The following is an 18,696-nucleotide window of genomic DNA, read 5'->3' on the forward strand; positions in this document are numbered from 1 at the left end:
ACAACGCGGCCCGCCCCTTTCTGCTGCGCAGACGTCCTCCGGCTACGTGAGGCGTGTGTCTCCGAGGAAAAAGGCTGCGGGGAGCCAACGTGGGCCGGAGAAGGGAGGTTGCTTGTTTTGGTTCTGTTCTAGGAACGGCGTACAGCAGTAGCCCTTCGCACCGGGAAAAGGCCTTCAGGAAAAGATTATTGGAGTCACCTGCTCCGTGATGTCCCATTTCCCCTTCGGCTGTCTTCGAAAGGGCTGAGGAAAGGTGGGCTGGCATTGATAGAGCGCCTCTTGCTGACTCGGGTGAATGCGACGTTGGGAGTCGTACAGAAAACGAATGTATAAGCCCAGAGCCCAAATCAGAACTGGAGCTGACTAAGCTGGACTTTAAAAAGAGAACGACATCTCATGCCACAGTCCTGTGTCTGATTTTTGGCTATTTCTTTTCGCTCAGTCTCGGGTTTTCGAGCTTGATGGCTGCTTCGGTACCTGGAACGGCTGGTCCGAAAAGCTGGAAGAGAAGTTGTTATCATTCACGTGGATGCAGTGTTGAGCACCTGCGAACCTGGTGGAGAGAGAGAGAAGCAGGTAACTTGTGTTTCTAATTTCCTTATTTAGTTTTGAGCTGAGGCAATTCATTATTTTTTATCCCACTTAATGTATGTTGTCATTTTAGCACGATTCCATCCAAAATTTTAACTTAGATTAAAAAAAGATCAATCTTACTAAATGTCTCAAAAGATTCCCATTCTTTGATTCATCTGTATAAGCTTTCATTATGCTTTCCCTTGTCAATTGCATTTTTACATAATTGAACAGCTGTGCAATCTTGTACAATAACATTAAAAGTTCAGTCTTCCTTTTATACAAGGACACTTTGATAATTTTACAAGTTTGTTACAGCTCTGAGAAGTGCACGGAGGCTAAAACAGTTGTTCAGTAAGCGGCGTTTATGTGAAGACAAGTCATCAGATGGAGAAGTTGAAATGGATGGTGAAGCAGCAGCTCTTTTATCAGAGGAACAGGTAATGTATACTTCACTAAATGAATTGGAATTCACTGCAGTGTATTCAGTTCCAGTCTTTGGGTTATCAACTTTCTGGAAACTTACCTAAAGTACTGTGGCCATTTTCCAGAGATTGCTTTAATGCCCTCCCTTCAGCATTCTTAAAGAGTGATTGATTACATGCTATCAGATTGTGTGACATGTGTCAGTTTTGACCATTAATGACTACATAGATAGACCTTCGCCAGGGTGATAGTTCCTCAGCCTGGTCCTTCAGGTCTTTCAGTGGTGCACACATCATTGCTACCATCAAGTCTGCTCACTTTGCTTCTCTCTTTCTTTTCACCATTCCCAGCATTATAGATTTCTCAAAAAAGGTAGGTCTTTACATAATGAGACCAGACAATTATAATTTGGGTGGCCATATTGAGTGACAACTCTGGATTGATTTGTTCTATTTGTTTTCTTGATAATCCAGGGTACTAACAACAGTCTTTTCCAATATCAACACCAAAATTCATCAAAACTCTTTTTACCCTGCTTCTTAAAAGATCACTTTTGTTTTTATAGAGTGTCAGAGGAAAACTATTGCCTGCTTGATTCTGATCTTTATAGGTTTAGAGACATCCCAGGATCTGAATATTTTTGACTGTTGGTCCTTTACTATTGGTAGTCCTAAAAAGTAGACTGTATCTACCACTTCAATATCTTAATTGTCATTTCTGAATTTCTAGTTGCTGTACCGGTTGTCAGTAGCTTCTTTATATTTAATTTGAGTTCCATTTTTTCACTGTGGTCCGTAACTTTTATTATGACAGCTTGCAGAATATTTCCATTTCCTTAAAGTAGTTTTATCAGTATAATATTCATGTTTCTTCCTCCAGTTTTCAAATGACAGCCATCTTCTTCCAATTCAGCTTCCCTCAGTATATATTCTGCATAAAGGAGAGTATCTTACTTTACCTTACCTTTTTGCTGACCTGAAGCCAGCCTGTTTTGCCATGCTTCATCTAGACCAGTGGTGGCGAACCTATGGCACGGGTGCCAGAGGCGGCACTTGGAGCCCTCTCTGTGGGCACACATGCCATTGCCCCAGCCTTGCCTCCGCCCGCGATCCCCTCCTCATCAGCAACCCCCTGGAGGAGAGTTGCCCCCGAGCGTGGCCCACGCAGAGCAGCTCAGCCAAGGACATGGCAGCCAGGCAGTGTAGACAAGACTCTGCCCTCACGCCCCAACGCACACAGTTGATGCCGCGGGGCGCGGGCAGAGGGCATGTCTGCCATGGCGCTGCTGGGCTGCCTGGGCGATCTGCGGCGGGCCCTGGAGGCAGTGAGTAGCCCTGCGGGCAGGCAGGATGCGGCGGGGTGGAAACGGGGCAGGGGGTGGAGTGGGGCAGGGCAGGGCAGAGGGTGGGGCAGGGGCGGGCCAGTTTGGGGGCACTCGGTCTCTAAAAGGTTCGCCATCACTGATCTAGACTGTGACTACTTGTGTATAGGTTTTTCATGAAGACAATGAAATATTCTAGGATTCCAGGTTTTTTAGGACATTCCACAGTTTGAGATAATTGACACAAATCAAAACCTTTCTATAAACAAGTATACATTGATTTCCTTTTGGTATTTGACTTTCTCAGTTATCCAATGTAACTTAGCAAAAATTGTCTTTTGTTTCTTAAGCTTTTCTAAAGCTAGGCTGAATGTCTGGCATCACTCTATCCATCTAGGGCTCTGTTTTGTTTTGAGTGATTTTAAGAGGTTGGATGTTCCATTCTTAGAGGGTAGAGATAATAAAATTCCATTGTCCTAGACCAGTGTTTCCCAAACTTGACAATTTTAAGGCATGAGGACTTCAACTCCCAGAATTCCACAGCCAGCAATGCTGGCTGTGGAATTCTGGGAGTTGAAGTCCACATGCCTTAAAATTGTCAAGTTTGGGAAACACTGTCCTAGACAAAGCAGGGGTTCTAGGACAAACATGACACTGTATTTTTTTTGCTGATTAGCTTTTTTTTTTTAATTTACTGGGGCTACCTCAGCCTTTCTTAATTTATTTTGTAAATTAAAGATTTAAATTAAGCATACAGTACCTTTAGTTACAATTTGTTTTCTTCTTTGAAATTAGAACCTGGTGTACAATTGTATTCTAGCTGCACAGGAATGTATTCCTAATGCATATTGTCTGGGATATAATAGTTAACATTTGCTAAATTTATTAATGTTATTAAACTTTTATTCTTTGTAACTCTCTTTTCTGCTCCAAATAAACTATAATAAAATTGTTATTTTACACTGGAAATAAAATTAGGATTGATGAATGGAGGACGGGGGTCCTTGTGATATTAAATGTTTCAATAAGATCAATAGGCCTTTTCCATACACGAAAGCCATCAGACCTCTTGTTATGTATCATTTAGCTTCATGTTAGCAAGTAGCTGTAAATTTCGGAGATGCTTTTTTCTCCCAGAGATTGAACAGGAATGGCTTGGGTTAAGTCACACTCAAGTCATGCTTAGCTCCTGGTAATGTCATGTGTTTAGTTATGTGGCTTTCTTGGCAACTCTGTGGAAGTATATTTCCACTGCCTTCTGGGATGTGTTTCTTTTTAACTCCCAATCTACTTGCATCTTTGGAGATTGCTTGCAGCCTCCCATTGACTCCCTGCTTATCTTTTGGAGACCACTCAAGATTAAGAAGGTGCTGGGGCAACAAGAACGGCTATAAAATTGTTCCATTTTCCACTCCAGGCCGGCTAGAGCCATAAACAGGAGCACTAAGAATGGAGCAAACAAAGTGACAGATGAGCAGCTTATAAATTTAATCAATAAATAAACAATAAAGGCGTGTAAACTAAATTCTTGTCCTGAAAGGAGAAAGATAATAAGGATAGTCTGGGCAGCTATGTCTGTCTGGGAAGATGGTACTGGTCGTCCTAGACGTGGGACCACTTGAGCCCACAATTTCCATTGCTAAATGAGATGTTTGTTAAGTGAATTTTGCCCCATTTTATGACCTTTCTAGCCATAGCTGTTAAATGAATCATTGCAGTTGTTAGTAACATGGCTTCCCCGTTGACTTTGCTTATCGAAAGGTCACAAAGCGATCACATGACCCTGTGACACTGCAACCATCCAGACAGTTGCCAAGCATCTGAATTTTGATCATGTGACCGTAGGGATGCTGCAGTGGTTGTAAAGTGGGAAAAACTGTCATAAGACACTTTTTTCAGTGCCTTTGTAACTTTGAATGGTCACTAAATGAACTGTTGTAAGTTGAGGACTACCTGTATTCATTACTGAACAGAGGAGTGTCTTTAGGTTTCCAAATGATGGCAAGAAAAAGTTTTATCAGTTATTCCTGGTATGCCAGCTGCAGTTGTTAATGAGTTGGTCCATTTTGGACAGTCATCCATGCTTCAGCTATACCCATCTTGATTTTTATCATTTGGGTGGCCATTTATTCCTTGAGTGAAAATTCTGGATTGATTTGTTCTACGACCCATTTGTTTTCTTGACAAAAGAGTCTCCTATTGCAAAATGTGGTTTATTTTTTGCCTTTCATACTAAGAATAAAAAACAAGCTTCCATCTCAAAAATTTGGTTTCTCGGTAAAGTTTTGTGTTGATTCAGTATTGCTCGCTGGCAGGTTTCACAGCTTTTAAAAAAGACCCAGAGAGGAACAGAAGACAGAACAGCCTCCATGCATCTTCTTCGACAAGGACTACAGCACAGAGAAATCCAGCAGAAATTTATCAGGTTAGCTGATGTATGCTTCCATTATAGAATGATCCTTAGTAGAAATTGCTTCTTTGGCTGGATAGGATGACCTAGACCAGTGTTTCCCAAACTTGACAATTTTAAGGCATGAGGACTTCAACTCCTAGAGTTCCACAGCCAGCAACGCTGGCTGTGGAATTCTGGGAGTTGAAGTCCACATGCCTTAAAATTGTCAAGTTTGGGAAACACTAACCTAGACTTCATGCTGCCACATTTTAGAAGTATCTGGGCAGGAGGCCTTTCCCACTGCCTTCCCCCCTCCCCCCCATTGTTTTCAGAAGGGTAACATGGCTGGGTAACATGGGTCCTCCAAGGCTTTGATCTTGACTTATATGCTAGTGAACATCTACATATAACCATTGGGAAATGGCTGATTTGGTTGTTTGGTAAGATTTGGCTCATTATTTCAATGTCTAGATTCAGAAGCATCTACCTTATTACTTGTTTCAGTGTCTAGATTTAAGAGTATCCGTAATAGCTTAAGCAATTGGTTTTAGAGCTTTCAGGAAATTTTCCTGTTGAATCCAGAAGGCATCTTTTAATGTATGTCTTTTAAAGCAGAACATATTATAGAATTCCAGTTTTACTGCCTTTTTTCTGCATTTGGTCTTGAAGACGTCATTTGTTATCAATTTTTATATGTATTATAACTTCGTCATTGAGTGAGCAAATAGAGTTTAAAGGAATTTGCTGGAACTTAAGGGAGGTTAAGTTAATTTTCTCTCTAAATCAAGTATTTGCAGTTGACCTGTATAACAGTCTGGAATAGGAAGCATTAGTGGTAAAAACCTTCCTAAAAAGAAAAATATAAAGATATATATTTTATATTATACCAACAGGAGTCTGCCTTTCTTGGTTACTTGGTAGGAAAGGCATTGCTTTGGTTCCTTCTTCATAAATATTTATGTCTTTTGCTTTTACACTCTTTTGCTTGGCACAGAAGGAGAAAATTTAAGTTTGTATATAAACACTTAATTACAAAATATTCACATTTCATATGTAGAGGAGCATCCATTTTCTTGGTTAATTTTAATTAACTTTCAGTCCTCACTAAGAAGTTAGATATTAATTTTATTTTAGCAGGACAGATTATAGGAATTTAATTCTGATTTATACAGGGGTTAAGAAGATGAACTTCTGCACCTATTACTGTTCAGTGTTTTGAATGTAGATAATTTTGTACCTTTGCCTTTTCTTATATAGGAAAAAATCAACAGCTTCAGAAACAAATATTATGAATGGGGAGTTACTTAGCAGCCCCTTTGCTCCACTTAGCTGATGTACTTCAAACCTGCAATAGATAACTCAAATTTGGAAGGGGAAAAAAAACCCAAATCTTTAAACTTTCTGATCTGTGTTCAAAAATGTACATGTTGTATTCTATTCCAGTTCTCTTGGTGAGGGGAGTAAATGCACTCAAGTTTTTATTGTTGTTCTGGTTCCATAAATGCTATTCACTTTTGCTTATCCTGGCCTCTTGGGTTGTAATGGTATGTGGGAATGATCTTGAAAGACAGAAGAAAGAACTAGATCAGGGGTAGGCAACCCAAAACACTCAAAGAGACACTGTTTCCCACCGAAAACAAAACACTGAGAGCTGCAAAACCCTTTTGACATCTAAAATGAAGATAACACTGCATATATCCTTTTTTACCGTGTGTGTGTGTGTGTGTGTGTGTGTGTGTGTGTGTGTGTGTGTGTATAAGCTTGGTGTTTTTTATTAAACTTTTATAGTTTAGAATTCCCTAGTGCTCACGCTTATTTATTTTGAATAGCTGGGCCAGCTAGCTCTCTCCTGCCCTTCCTGCTTCCTGCAGAGACGCAGCAAAAGGAGGAGACCCTCCCAAAAAGCTTTTCAGTTTGTCAGAGAACACTGTGAGTCCACTCTCTTTTATACAAACACACAAACACAAACACACAGAGAGACAGAGAGAGAGGCAGGGAAGTGCAATTGCCTCTCTCTGTCCCTGTCTCTCTCTGCACATGGCAGAGGAGGCTGGGAGCCACAGGGGAAGGCTCAAAGAGCTGCATGTGGCTCTGGAGCTGCAGGTTGCCAACCTGTGAACTAGATCCTCCCTAGTTTTCTGGAAAATAAAAGTAAAGGAGGTGAGAAATACTTTCAGACTTGTAAGTTTTTGTTATTGTAGCCTTATAATGTAGATAATATTAATACTCATAGTTTGTGCTTCTTGTCTGGACTAGTATGAAGGGCTGACAAGAGTCAGATCACCTGTAACTGTTTTACTAGGTTACTTTCAACTGTGCATTGCTTTCCTTGGCAGACATATCCAGCAAGAATGCATTGTAGCAGGAGAATATATATGTTTTAATTGATAGGTTAGAGGGAAGTATGACTGCGCTGATTGGCCTATTTACCAGCAATCTAGCCAATCTGCAGATGGATGCGGCTTGCTGTTTACACGAACTTTCACTGTCTACTGATTCTGCTGTGGTCGAAGCATGCTTACCAGCAACTTCTTATCTCCTGACTTACCTTTCTGGACACAGTGTAGCTCTCATGGTAAGATGGAATCTTGTGCTTAATAGTTCTTACTTCTGTTAAGCCAGAAGTGACTAAATTACTAACTCTGTGTAATTCTACTTATAGAATGTAATAATTTCAGAATGGTTCTTTTTAGTAAGCTATTATTTGCTTTAAAAAGAAAAGGTAAGTCAAAATGTCTGTGGTCATCTACTAGGTAGTGGCAACAAACTGAGTTCGTATGGCACAGATCTGATAAGCCAAGGTTTGTTTTTGTTTTTTTGCAATTTTGATGGTATAAGAGCAGACCATTTGATTCCAGGAGGGAAGGTTCTGAGGATCATATGGAAATTAGATGAGTTGTTTTGCACAGTAGAAACTTATTAAAAAACACTTTAAAAACACAGCTCACCTAGATCCCAACATCCAAATGGGAATGCTTCGTGTATGGTATAAAACATATTTGTTTTTTTTCTGTTGCTATAGAAATTATATACTTTACCTTTTTACTCCTAGAATAGTTATTATGCATCTAAATTTCCAAATATTTACCAGTCTTACTCTTGTTTGCAGCTCTTGTTTATAAAGCTGCAGTTAGACTAGAGTGAACATAGGGGAGGAACATACTCTTTCCTAATGTATTTCAGGAGCTGTGTTTATACACATTAGGGAACTTAGTAGTTGAGATGAAAGCTGTGAAGAAGCACCTTCTACCTCAAGGCATTATCCCAGTGTTGGCATCCTGTATCCAGGTGAGTATCAAATATAATTCTTAGCCCAGCCATTTTTGACTATCAGTTTTTGAGTAATGAATTACTTTTATTTATTACATTTTTATTGGCCTTCCTGATGTAAATGTGAGATTTTCTTTCTTTAATTCTTACTATAATAATTGTGTGATGTAAGTTACACTGAGAAATAATGACTGGCCCAAGACCTTGCAATGACATCCAAGAGTAAATGGGTATTCCTAGTCTTGATTGAATGCGTCAACTATTATAATGCACTCATTTTTCATTCTCCATGACTAAAAAAAATTGGAATCTCCTTTTTCCGTAGCATGTGCTATATCTTACAGTTACTTAAGACATTAAAATAATTTTCAAAGAGGGTAGCTTCCTTTTTTTTTTAGTATAGCTTGTTACTGTATTACTAAGAGTTGCTTAACCTATTGAGAAACTTTTTAGTATTTCTATATTCTGAGATAGTTCTTGCATAGGTAACCTTGACCACAGGTCTAATATATTATTTTCTGCACAAAACTGTTAGAAATGCTACTGAATTTAGGCAACTGAATTGTCAGCGTTACAGCTTTTTCTTCACTGAACTTAGCACAATCTACCAGACAAGAGGATTTTTGTAGGATATTTCTGCACAATTTGTGAGATATTTAGAACAATCTGTTTTCTTGTGCATGTGTTGCTATTCTCTGTTTCGTTCTCCAACTGACTCTTTGACCCTAAACTATTGAATGATGAGTTGGATTGCTTAATTTCAGTCTCCTCATGTGACGATACAAGAAGGTGTTGGCTACGTTCTGTCACAACTCTTGCAATCCAAGGAAGCTCCAGCTGAAATCATACCGTAAGTGAAATTGAAATTAGGAATTACATGCTTTTGTGGTTATGTGATGCCCACGTGGATCCAAATACCATTTTTCAGTTCCTCCTGCCCTCACTGGACAATGGCAATGTCAAGCTGGGGCACGAGGGCTGCTCAAGGAGGTATGTCTCTTGGAAACTGCTCCTGCAGCAACAGTGTCCTGGGTGATATGGGGCAAATGAGGTGCTTATTAGTAGGCTAGCCTCTAGTGGGCTACTTCTCACAGGTAAGCTGCATTTTGCCAGTCACTTGCACAACCTCCCATAAAAAAGAAATAATCTCTTTTTGCCTTTTCATGTATATCAGGGGTCTTCAAACTCGGCCCTTTTATGACTCATGGACTTCAACTCCCAGAATTCCTCAGCCAGCGTGCCTGGCTGAAGAATTCTGGGAGTTAAAGTCCATGAGTCATAAAAGGGTCGAGTTTGAAGACCCCTGTTTTGTATCTTCCTTGGTCATTTTAAAAATTTCTTCTTAATCATGCTCAGTTCTTGGAGATTGCATAGATAGTTCTTGCAGTTTTCTTGGCAACATTTTTCAGAAGTGGTTTGTCATTGTCTCCTTTCTAAAGCTGAGAAAAGTGACTGGTCCAAGGTTACCAAACTGTCTTGATGCCTAAGGCAGGACTAGAGTGCAGGACTAGAGCCTCTCCACTTCTAGCCTGATGCCTTAATCAGTACCTATATACATTTTAATAAATGCAGAAAATTAACATGTAGTATCCCTATAAAATTATATATAAATTCTTGCTGCATTTATCAAGGCCTCCATAGTATAGTGTTTTCTTTCACACCATATAAGCTTCTCTAATATGACAGTGCTTATCTGATTGCTTAGTTCTCTACTTAATAATTAAATAATATTTTCTTTTTGTCTGCAGGTTGCTCTTAGAATCCACTCTCCCTCAACACATGCTTCACTTGGTTTGTTCCAGGCTGGAAGGCAGAATAGGAACTGCAGTGGAATGTGCCTGGGGTCTTCACTACATTATTTGCAGGTAAATATATTTTGTGGACAATGAAGGTCTGAAATAGTAGTCAGCATATAGAGGGGAATAAACGTTAAGCAGTAGGCATAGTTTTTCATTCCAGACTTTGTAGATAAATTGTGAGAAAAGAAACCTAGTGTCATTGTGGGAGGAGTGGGCATTAAAGAATTAATTAATCTCCTTAGCAACAAAGGATGGGGAAAATGTTGATCAAAAGACAGTTGGTAGCAGGGCTAGTCATTAAACAGAATTTGGTTACAGGCTTTCCCTGAAGAAGAAAACATTGTTATTTTAAATAGGACATGAGGTTAGTTCATGTGCTAGATTACTTCTCTGGTTGCCTTTCTGTTTTGTTTAGAAGGTGTGTGGGTCAATAAATAGAAAACAGAACAAAACAATCCTTTTGATAGGATTCTATTTATCATTCCATAAATACATTAGGTAATTGTATACATAGATTTACAATAAAAATAACACAGAAAGTTGGTCCTTTGGCATCATATCATTGGATTTTTAAGGTAACATGATTATGTCAGAAAATCAGGAAAAAGGAAATTTCCAATCTGCTTGAAGTCAAAGAGCAAGAACAAAGAAAGACAGAACCAGCTACCAGTACAATTGAAAAGTCAGGAGAAAAAGAACTGGGTTTATATATTTACAAGTGCTTTTATTTTGCTTCAGGGGAAAAAAAAAACAATCTGAATGCCTTACAAAAACAGGTGCAATAAAAAGCAATACCATACACATTCATATATATAATATCAGTAGTAAAAGTCATATTGTCAATATCATTTATAATGCTCAACTACTAGCTACATATCTTAATTTCTACATATCTTAATTTCTGAATGCTTGCTTAAATACAGTGAGTTTTCACCAGTTTTCTAAATATTAACAATGAGGATGTTGATTTTATTTCCAGAGAAAAGCAGTTCCCTATTAAGAAAAATGCTTGTTTCTAAATCTCTTGCCTCTTGAAAGTGGAGGATAGCGACTTTTAATATGGTTCCTGTGTTGCACACCTTGGGTGAATAGATTGTGAATAAGAAATCTATGCCCCAAGCAATAAAGGCCTTTATTACTAGTACTTTGAATTGTATTGGAGACAAATTGCTAGCCAGCACAATTCCTGAAAGTACTGGCATTGCGAAATATTATTAGGAGGTCCCCACTACCAGGCTGCATTTTGTATCAGCCGAAAATTTTGGATAAGGATAGTCCAATTTTGAACCGAGCAAGCCAGTTTGATGTACTACTTAAAGGCAGTGGTCTAGAAATTAGGACACTCTGAGTTCTAATCCTGCCTTAGACACAAGCCCAGCTGGGTGGGCCAGTCAATCTTGCCAGCCTTAGGAAGGAGGCAATGACAAAACAATTTCCAAAAATGTTGCCAAGAAAACTGCAAAGACTTCTCTATTGACATAAAGGTACCCTTCCAGCCATTAACCATTTTGAATAGATTAAAATAGTCCATTTGGTAGGCAATGAGGGCATGCCAGTTTGATGGAAGCCGTGGATGTATTGAAATATGAACAGGATTCCCCCCATTATAGCCAGTTCATCTGTCTTACTCTAACTTTAGACCATTATTGTATGTCCTGCATTCTGGAATAAGAAAACAGATATTTACCATATATCGTATCATTTAGAATGGAATACTATAGATGTTTGTGCAATGAGATCAATACTTATTATGAATACCAGAAGTGATATTTCCACACATCTAAATTTCTGTTTAGATTATTATGAATGCAATCTTCAACATATGAAATAAATCCATTACTTTACAGATCTGGAATAAATAGAAGGTATATTCTAATTTCTTTCCTGTAAGATAATGTAAACCCAAATAGAAGGTATATTCTAATTTCTTTCCTATAAGGTAATGTAAACCCAAAGAGGTAAGCTTCTAGATCAGAGGTCCCCAACCTTTTGGGCACCACGGACTTGGTTCCATGGAGAGAGGTTTTTCCGCTGACTGGGGGGGGGGGTGCGTGGTTTTGTGTGCTGCCTGCATCCCATGGATGGAGCTTTGCTTGTTTGTGAGGACTGGTTCCTGGCATGCCGTGGCCCGGTACTGGTCCACGGACTGGGGGTTGTTCTAGATAATAGATCAAAATTGCTAAGAAGTTTCTACTGTAGCTAAATCTGCGTTTCTTACGTTCCATGGCTTCCACTCAGATTGTGAACATTCAAAATCTGGTGTCCTGAAAAATGAATGTGGGGAGGATTACAGTAGTGGAAAGGAGAAGCATTGGGCTGTATCCATGTTGCTGACACAGAATGCTTATCTTTTGGTTTCCTTCTATTTGTAGCCAAGTGAACAATTCATTATTGATCTCCCAAAGGACTGTGCTATCCCTAGTGCAACTGTTGCTGGAATTGTCCTCTCGGATAGCAACAACTTCTGTTGAGAGTCTAGAATTGGTAAAGTGAAAGGGAAATACTGTATATTGGATTTACCAGACTAAGACTCAGAAACTTTTTTCTGAATATATCTCATATTATTTTACTTTCAGTTGATATGCCCTGTTGTGCGGTGTGTTGGCAATCTTATTGCGGAAGATGAAGCAAATACTGATGAACTGCTAATAAAGGAAGAGTGCCTTCTGAAGGCCTTATTTGTCTTTATGCAGTATTTCCTCCCCATACACACCTTTGTTGTGAGCGAATGTCTGTGGCTCATGAACAACCTCACCGGTATGTCCCCTGAATACATTTCGGATATTCTGGTTCAGAGAACAACAGGATTGCTAGTCTTTCTTTTGTTGCCATTTATACTCTTCCAAAGAGTAATAGCTTTGATAATACTAAGAACTCAGTTAAAAGAATTGGTTAGAATATTAACAACTGTCTAATTTTAGAACATTGCAGATTAATAAAGACAGTGCTTATTGTAGGATAGAACATCCTTGCTCAGAGCAAAATCTGTTTTTGAGAAGTGGTAAAATCCAGATTCAGTAATACAGTTCTTGTTCAACTCCATATTACCTATATGTACTAAGTAAAATACAGGTAGTCCTCAATATATCGATGAAGATTTTCAGTCATCCAGGTAGAATTGTTTAGAAGTTGCGGCATGGCAACTTATTTTCTTGTATGGTTTACTGCTTATCCAAGTAGCTTCTTCAGTCTGAGCAAGTTGGTTAGAGGGAATCTGAGTAGGCAGAGTTTTTGGAATGTACCAACTCATAAAATTCTTAGGGGTCATCAAGTGTGGCCTCCCTGGAGAACTTGTGAAGAGGTCTTAATCTTGCTGGGACTAATGAAAGAGCAGCATAAAAAGTAGAGGACAGGTTATGCCTGAACTCCACTTCTATTGAGTCCTATGGCAACCTAGAAATGGAAAGCTACAGGAAACCACCACACAGAACCCAATAACTGCTGTTTGACTCCCACCACGCCCACCAACATAAACTAGGAGTCATCTGGACATTACGTCACAGGCAGAAAACATTCCCACTTCCAGGGATGCCCAAAAGAAGAAATACAGGCATCTGAGGACAGCTCTCTAAGGCTTATGGATATTCAGATTGGGCCTTTATTAAATCAGCATCTGGATCCAACAAAAGAATGGCAGGCAAGCTGAGACTCAGAGTCAGCAGAAGAATCTGGTCCTTCCTTACATGGCTGATGTATTGGAGAAGCTAAAACAGATATTTGGGAAACATCACATAAATATGTTCTTCAAACTCACCAACACACTGAGACAGAGGTTTGTCCACTCTAAAGACTGGACACCAAAACATAAGAAGAGCAATATAGTGTATGCAATTCAGTTCAGTGAGTTCAGAGCTCTACATAAGTGGCCCAGCACAGGAGAAACAGTACCACAGGACCAGAATCAGCAATATAATATATATATTGCCTCCAAAAGAGGCATCAGTCTTATTTTCGGGGGATGTCTTACATGCTGGCTCAGGAATTCTGGGAGTTGAAGTCCACGAGTCATAAAAGAGCCAAGGTTGCCTACCCCTGCCTTAGGACCACCACAGCCAGGCCTCCCATGCCCTGACCCGTCGCACCCTACCTGAATTCTGGCTGCTTGCAGCCACGTGCCACATGGCACATCACGCTGCTGCCGCCACTCAACAGGAGGCCACATGGCTCATCACGCCAATCATGCCGCTGCTGCCACTTGCAGTAGGAAACCATGTGGCTCGTGCAAATTGCACTGCTGCCGCTTGCAGCAGCACCTGTGTGATGCGCCGTGTAGCCGAGTGGTGGCAGCAGCATGATGCGCCACATGGCAAGTGGCCGTAGAACTCGGGCAGCGGCATGACAGGTGTCGGGGCATAGGAAGTCTGGCTGCAGCAGTCCTAAGTGGGTGTGTGGCCCGTGAGGCAACTCCACCCTGCCCTAGCTTGATTTTTATGCGTGTGCCTTGCACCAAAACCAGGGCTTATTTTTGTGGTAGGGCTTATATTGCGTGCACGTGTAAAAGAGCTAGGGCTTATTTTGGGGGGACATGCAGCAAATGGCTTGAGAGAGGAGTGAAAGTGTCCATTTAGTTGAAAAGCTTTCCCTCAATAGAAGTGGAAACTTCAGACACAACCTCTCCCCCATTTTTGTGCTGCTGTCTTATCAGTCCCCAAGAAGATTAAGAGCATTTTACAGGTTCAGCAGGGAGGCCATACTTAATGATGCCTAAGACTTTTAGGAGTTAGAATAACTTTCTCTGACTGAAGAAGCTACTTGGATAAACAGTGAAATGTTTCAAACCAACAAAAAAAATAAATCGGTTGACATGACTTAACTTCCAGACAGGGAGTCCTCAACTTATCATAATTGGGACTGAAAAATCCAGTTAAATGAGGCATGGGACTGCACACAATTTTATGACCTTTTTGCCATGGTCATTAATTGAATCACTGGTTATTAAGCAAGACATCACATGATCATGATTTTCCACCTTTCCTGCTGGCTTCCCCATTGACTTTGCTTATTGGAAGATAGCTGGGAAGGCCACAAATCAGTATCACATGACTGCAGGATGGTGCAACCGTTGTAAATGGGAGTTAGCTGCCAAGAATCTGAATTCTGATCAGGTGACTGGGGTGTGCATGTGATGGCTATAATTTCAAGGACTGGTCATAAGTCATTTTTTTAACATGATCATAACTTTAAACTATCATTAAACAAATGGCCTAGATCAAAGACTACCTGTAAACGAATGCCTGATTTTTCTGTATTGTTCTCAGTTCGCAGCACCACATCTTGTTCTGCTCTGCTCGGCCTGGAAGTCTTTCCGTATCTGTTGAAGCTCTTATGTTCTTATCAGGTGATCAGGTTGCTGGTAGGTAAAAATATTGTTTCTAAAATGTTGTCATTGTGAAAAATCTGGAACTGCGTATTCACAGTTTGATACGAATAGCTCTTTTTAGTGATATTTTTGGCAAGGTTAAGTTGAAGACATACATGAAACTGTTTGCCCTGCCACTAATCAAGGCAAAGTAACTGCTTCAGAAAACTGATCTTTACACAATATGCTGGGACAATGCAAAAGGAGTGAGGGCATCCTTAAAAGTATTGGGGAAGGTTGGCAAGGGTGTGCGAGAGGTGTAACATGGGTCAGGAGGGTGCAAGGGGAAGAGCAAGTAGTGTGTGGGTTGGGAAAGGAGGAGAGGTGCACTATGGATCAGGGAGTGTGCGTGCGGAGATGCACAAGAAGCGTGAATCGGAGGAGAGGGTGCATGAGAGGCATGAGTCAGGTAGGGCGCAAGAGGGGATGCAAGAGGCATTGATTGTGGAGGATGCACAAGAAGCACAGGTTGCGGAGGGTACATTAGGGTACACAAGAGGAATAATACAGGTCAGTGTTGTGCATGGATGTCCAATAGATTAGGGGGGGTGCACACATGGCCAGTGTGGTGCAAATACAAAGGGATTGGGGAAGATTACATGCATGTGGGACTTACCCCAGCAACTTGCAACCTTTTCTGCCAGAAGGTTGCAAATGGCAATCAAGTGTGATTGCCAACACACAGATTGCAATCTCTTGACCAAGGCAGTGCTGGGATAGCCAAAACTCCAAGGATTGGTCGTAACCACCATCTTAACTTTAAACAGTTGCTAAACAAATGATCATAGGTCATTTCCTATTTCTATAGATTAGAAATGTTCAGTTATTATGGCCTAATGGGCACATTTGAAAATTTCATAGCATATTTGGATGTGCTCAGATCACCATCTCTTGAGTTACCAGGAGATTACCTCAGCTTATGTTTGTCTTTTTTTCTGGACCTTTCAAGTAAATTATTGAAATTAGTTTATTGAGTGTGGATAAAAGATTCCAACTGCTGTAGTTAGAGCCAAATTGGGAATGTTTCCATTTTTACTCATTCAAAAATTAGGGAATATAATTATTGGTCGAAAATTACTTCATGGAAATTAAGATTCCCAAAATTGTTACTGTTAGAATAAACTAAGCTTCATTTAGACTCCACTTGGATAGTACTGCTGCCACATTATATTAGGAATTGTAGGTTTCCATCTCTTGTTTAGCTGTATCTCTTCAAGTTCAGAAAATAGCTACACAAATAATCTCTGATACGGTATAGGAGTATATATTGTATATATTGTTACTCTCAGTTAAGGCTGGTATGATAGGATGGATGAACTTAGAAATATAATTACATATACATTAATTTTCAAATTGAAATGTATTTAATATATTTTAAAAGCCCCAAGTATCTTAGGGAATTTACCCATGTGAAATTTGAAAGTGAATCCCTTATGAACATACATACATATCATATAAAAAGATATTATTATTTGCAACTGTATAGAAGACAAGTGGTTCACTGGTACCCCTTATCTTAGAGTAACATGTTATTGTGATCAGAACACAAATATTAAACAGCCCGTTTTTGAATAAAATAATGCAGGTAAGAGCCAAATAAAGAGCCAAATATATGTAAATCGGATTGAGGTAAATTAAAAAGGCGCTAAGTACCTCTGAATGCAGTTTCTGTTTTTATTTATTTTTATGGCTTTATTCCAATTTAAAATATATGTGGCTTATCAATAAAGTATTGTTGGCTTTCATGTGTGAGGATTCAGATACATTGATACTGTGTCCTGAATCTTAGTGGAAAGGCAATGAAGAAATCTTTGTAAATAATGTAAGATATTTAAGGTAAGTTTTTAATATCTGTATAAATTGATATTGGTAACTGAAGTTACTCATCTTAGTTTCTGATTCCATCTTCCCCTTTAGGTTCTAACAGTGTTGTGCAATATAGCTGCCAAGGGTGCTGCCTACTGTGAAATGCTGCACCAAAAAGCTGTGCTTCCTTCTCTTGTAAATATCCTTCTTGTTTCTGATGTCCAAGTAATAGGCCAAGATCTAGAACTATTACATCTTATCTTCCTTTACTGGCCAAAGGTAGACTTTTATGCATGGTGTATCACAGTATTATTATATTTTCTAATCCAGGGTGTATTAGCAGTTTCAATACTAATGTGTATGTTCTTTCACTCTGCCAGGCTGCTGTTGACTTTGTAAATCATTCTGGACTATACGCCTTACAGCAGCATCAAGACAACCTACATTTGCAAGAGCGAGTCAAAGTGCTAATTCAAACAGTTAGCCAGATAACTGCTGTCCCTCAAAATAATACCCTTGGAACTGAAAATCTTCATTTTACCTCTTTACAAAATTGAAGCAATGACATATGTAAATGAATTATATTAACCTGTTGCCAACAAATTTTGAACAAAACCCTTTGAACAGCACTGTACTACTAAATCTCTCATATCTGTATCATTTGTAACTTTCATTTTGAACAAAACATTCATCATAGAGCAACAATTTTTGAACCAATTTATCTCAAAAGGATTATCTTACAGAATACATCCCTATGCTCTTGTGTTCTCTTTCTCACAGACTGACATCCACATCCATCAGCACCTTTCCTTTCTGAGCATTTGTGCTCACATACATTTCTTTTCCCTTCAGCTGAAAAATGAAATCAAAGCATTTTTTTTTTAAAAAAAGGAGTATATGTATTAAGGCATTCCAGGAATTCTGTAAAAATTAGCACAATTAATAAAAATGTTTTAAATAAATATTCAGGAGTGAATTTCGCTGAATTTAATGGAATTTATCTAAAAGTGGTTATAGGTTTATTAGATCATATAGAAAGCATTTGTAGTAGTTTGTATGAATTTAAGGTATTTCTATTTGGATTTACACTTTAAGCATAATGAATGTAGTTTTCAAATTTATCATTAATACTTTGCCAAAGTCCTGCATTCCAACCTGCAGATTTAACACATATTTTTCTTCATTGAATTGGTTATTATATATGCTTCTAATATTTAGTTGGTTGGGTGAGAGAAGCCAGCAAAAATGGACCCAGTTTAAAATAAACTGGATGTGTTGGTGAATGTGGAAAAAACCTCTCCAGGAAAAAAATCCACCAATACATCATTTTTGGAGTCTATTGGACAGCAATTTAATAAATACCGTATATGCCGGCGTATTAGGCGACCCGGCGTATAAGACAACCCCCGTCTTTATAGCCGGGCCGCATTCCTAGAACGTCGTCTTATACACCGGAAACTACCAGTATTTCCGGCGTATAAGACGACCCCCGTCTTTGGCGCCGATTTCAGCGCTCGCAGAAGTCGTCTTATACGCCGGCATTTATGGTACATAAATTCAAAAGTTGCTGATTTCCATTCTAAGCTCCCCTTCTTTCTGGTGATGTGATCCAAACTGGAGTGAATGTTATCCACCATATATTTCCCAGTGCACACCCACACACTGATATAATATGGAGGGAAGTGTAGAAAAAAAATCAGAAGAATGAACACAACTTCTTCTGGCCACTGCTGGTAAATGAGTGGGAAAG

The 18,696-nt window shown here is 39.3% G+C and overlaps 1 protein-coding gene across 3 annotated transcripts; it reads left to right on the plus strand.

Moving 5' to 3' along the window:
• Window positions 1–24: 24 nt before the first annotated feature.
• On the plus strand, window positions 25–18,625 carry TMCO6 (transmembrane and coiled-coil domains 6). 3 transcript variants are annotated; one of them, XM_039325977.1, is made up of 13 exons: window positions 25–253; window positions 443–576; window positions 892–1,013; window positions 4,636–4,745; window positions 7,104–7,287; window positions 7,896–8,000; window positions 8,747–8,832; window positions 9,731–9,847; window positions 12,154–12,265; window positions 12,358–12,538; window positions 15,040–15,134; window positions 17,058–17,225; window positions 17,327–18,625. In XM_039325977.1, the coding sequence occupies exons 2-13, from the start codon at window positions 462–464 to the stop codon at window positions 17,501–17,503; spliced, it is 1,572 nt and encodes a 523-aa protein (XP_039181911.1). In that variant the 5' UTR covers window positions 25–253; window positions 443–461; the 3' UTR covers window positions 17,504–18,625. The 3 variants fall into 3 exon arrangements, with proteins under 3 accessions (XP_039181911.1, XP_039181912.1, XP_039181913.1); XM_039325978.1 differs by having other exon boundaries at window positions 25–576; window positions 882–1,013; XM_039325979.1 differs by having other exon boundaries at window positions 210–576.
• The last annotated feature ends 71 nt before the right edge of the window (window positions 18,626–18,696 follow it).

This window comes from Crotalus tigris, unplaced genomic scaffold (genome assembly GCF_016545835.1).
Source record: "Crotalus tigris isolate CLP2741 ecotype Arizona unplaced genomic scaffold, ASM1654583v1 scf7180000024339.11422700, whole genome shotgun sequence".
Taxonomy (NCBI): Eukaryota; Metazoa; Chordata; class Lepidosauria; order Squamata; family Viperidae; genus Crotalus; species Crotalus tigris.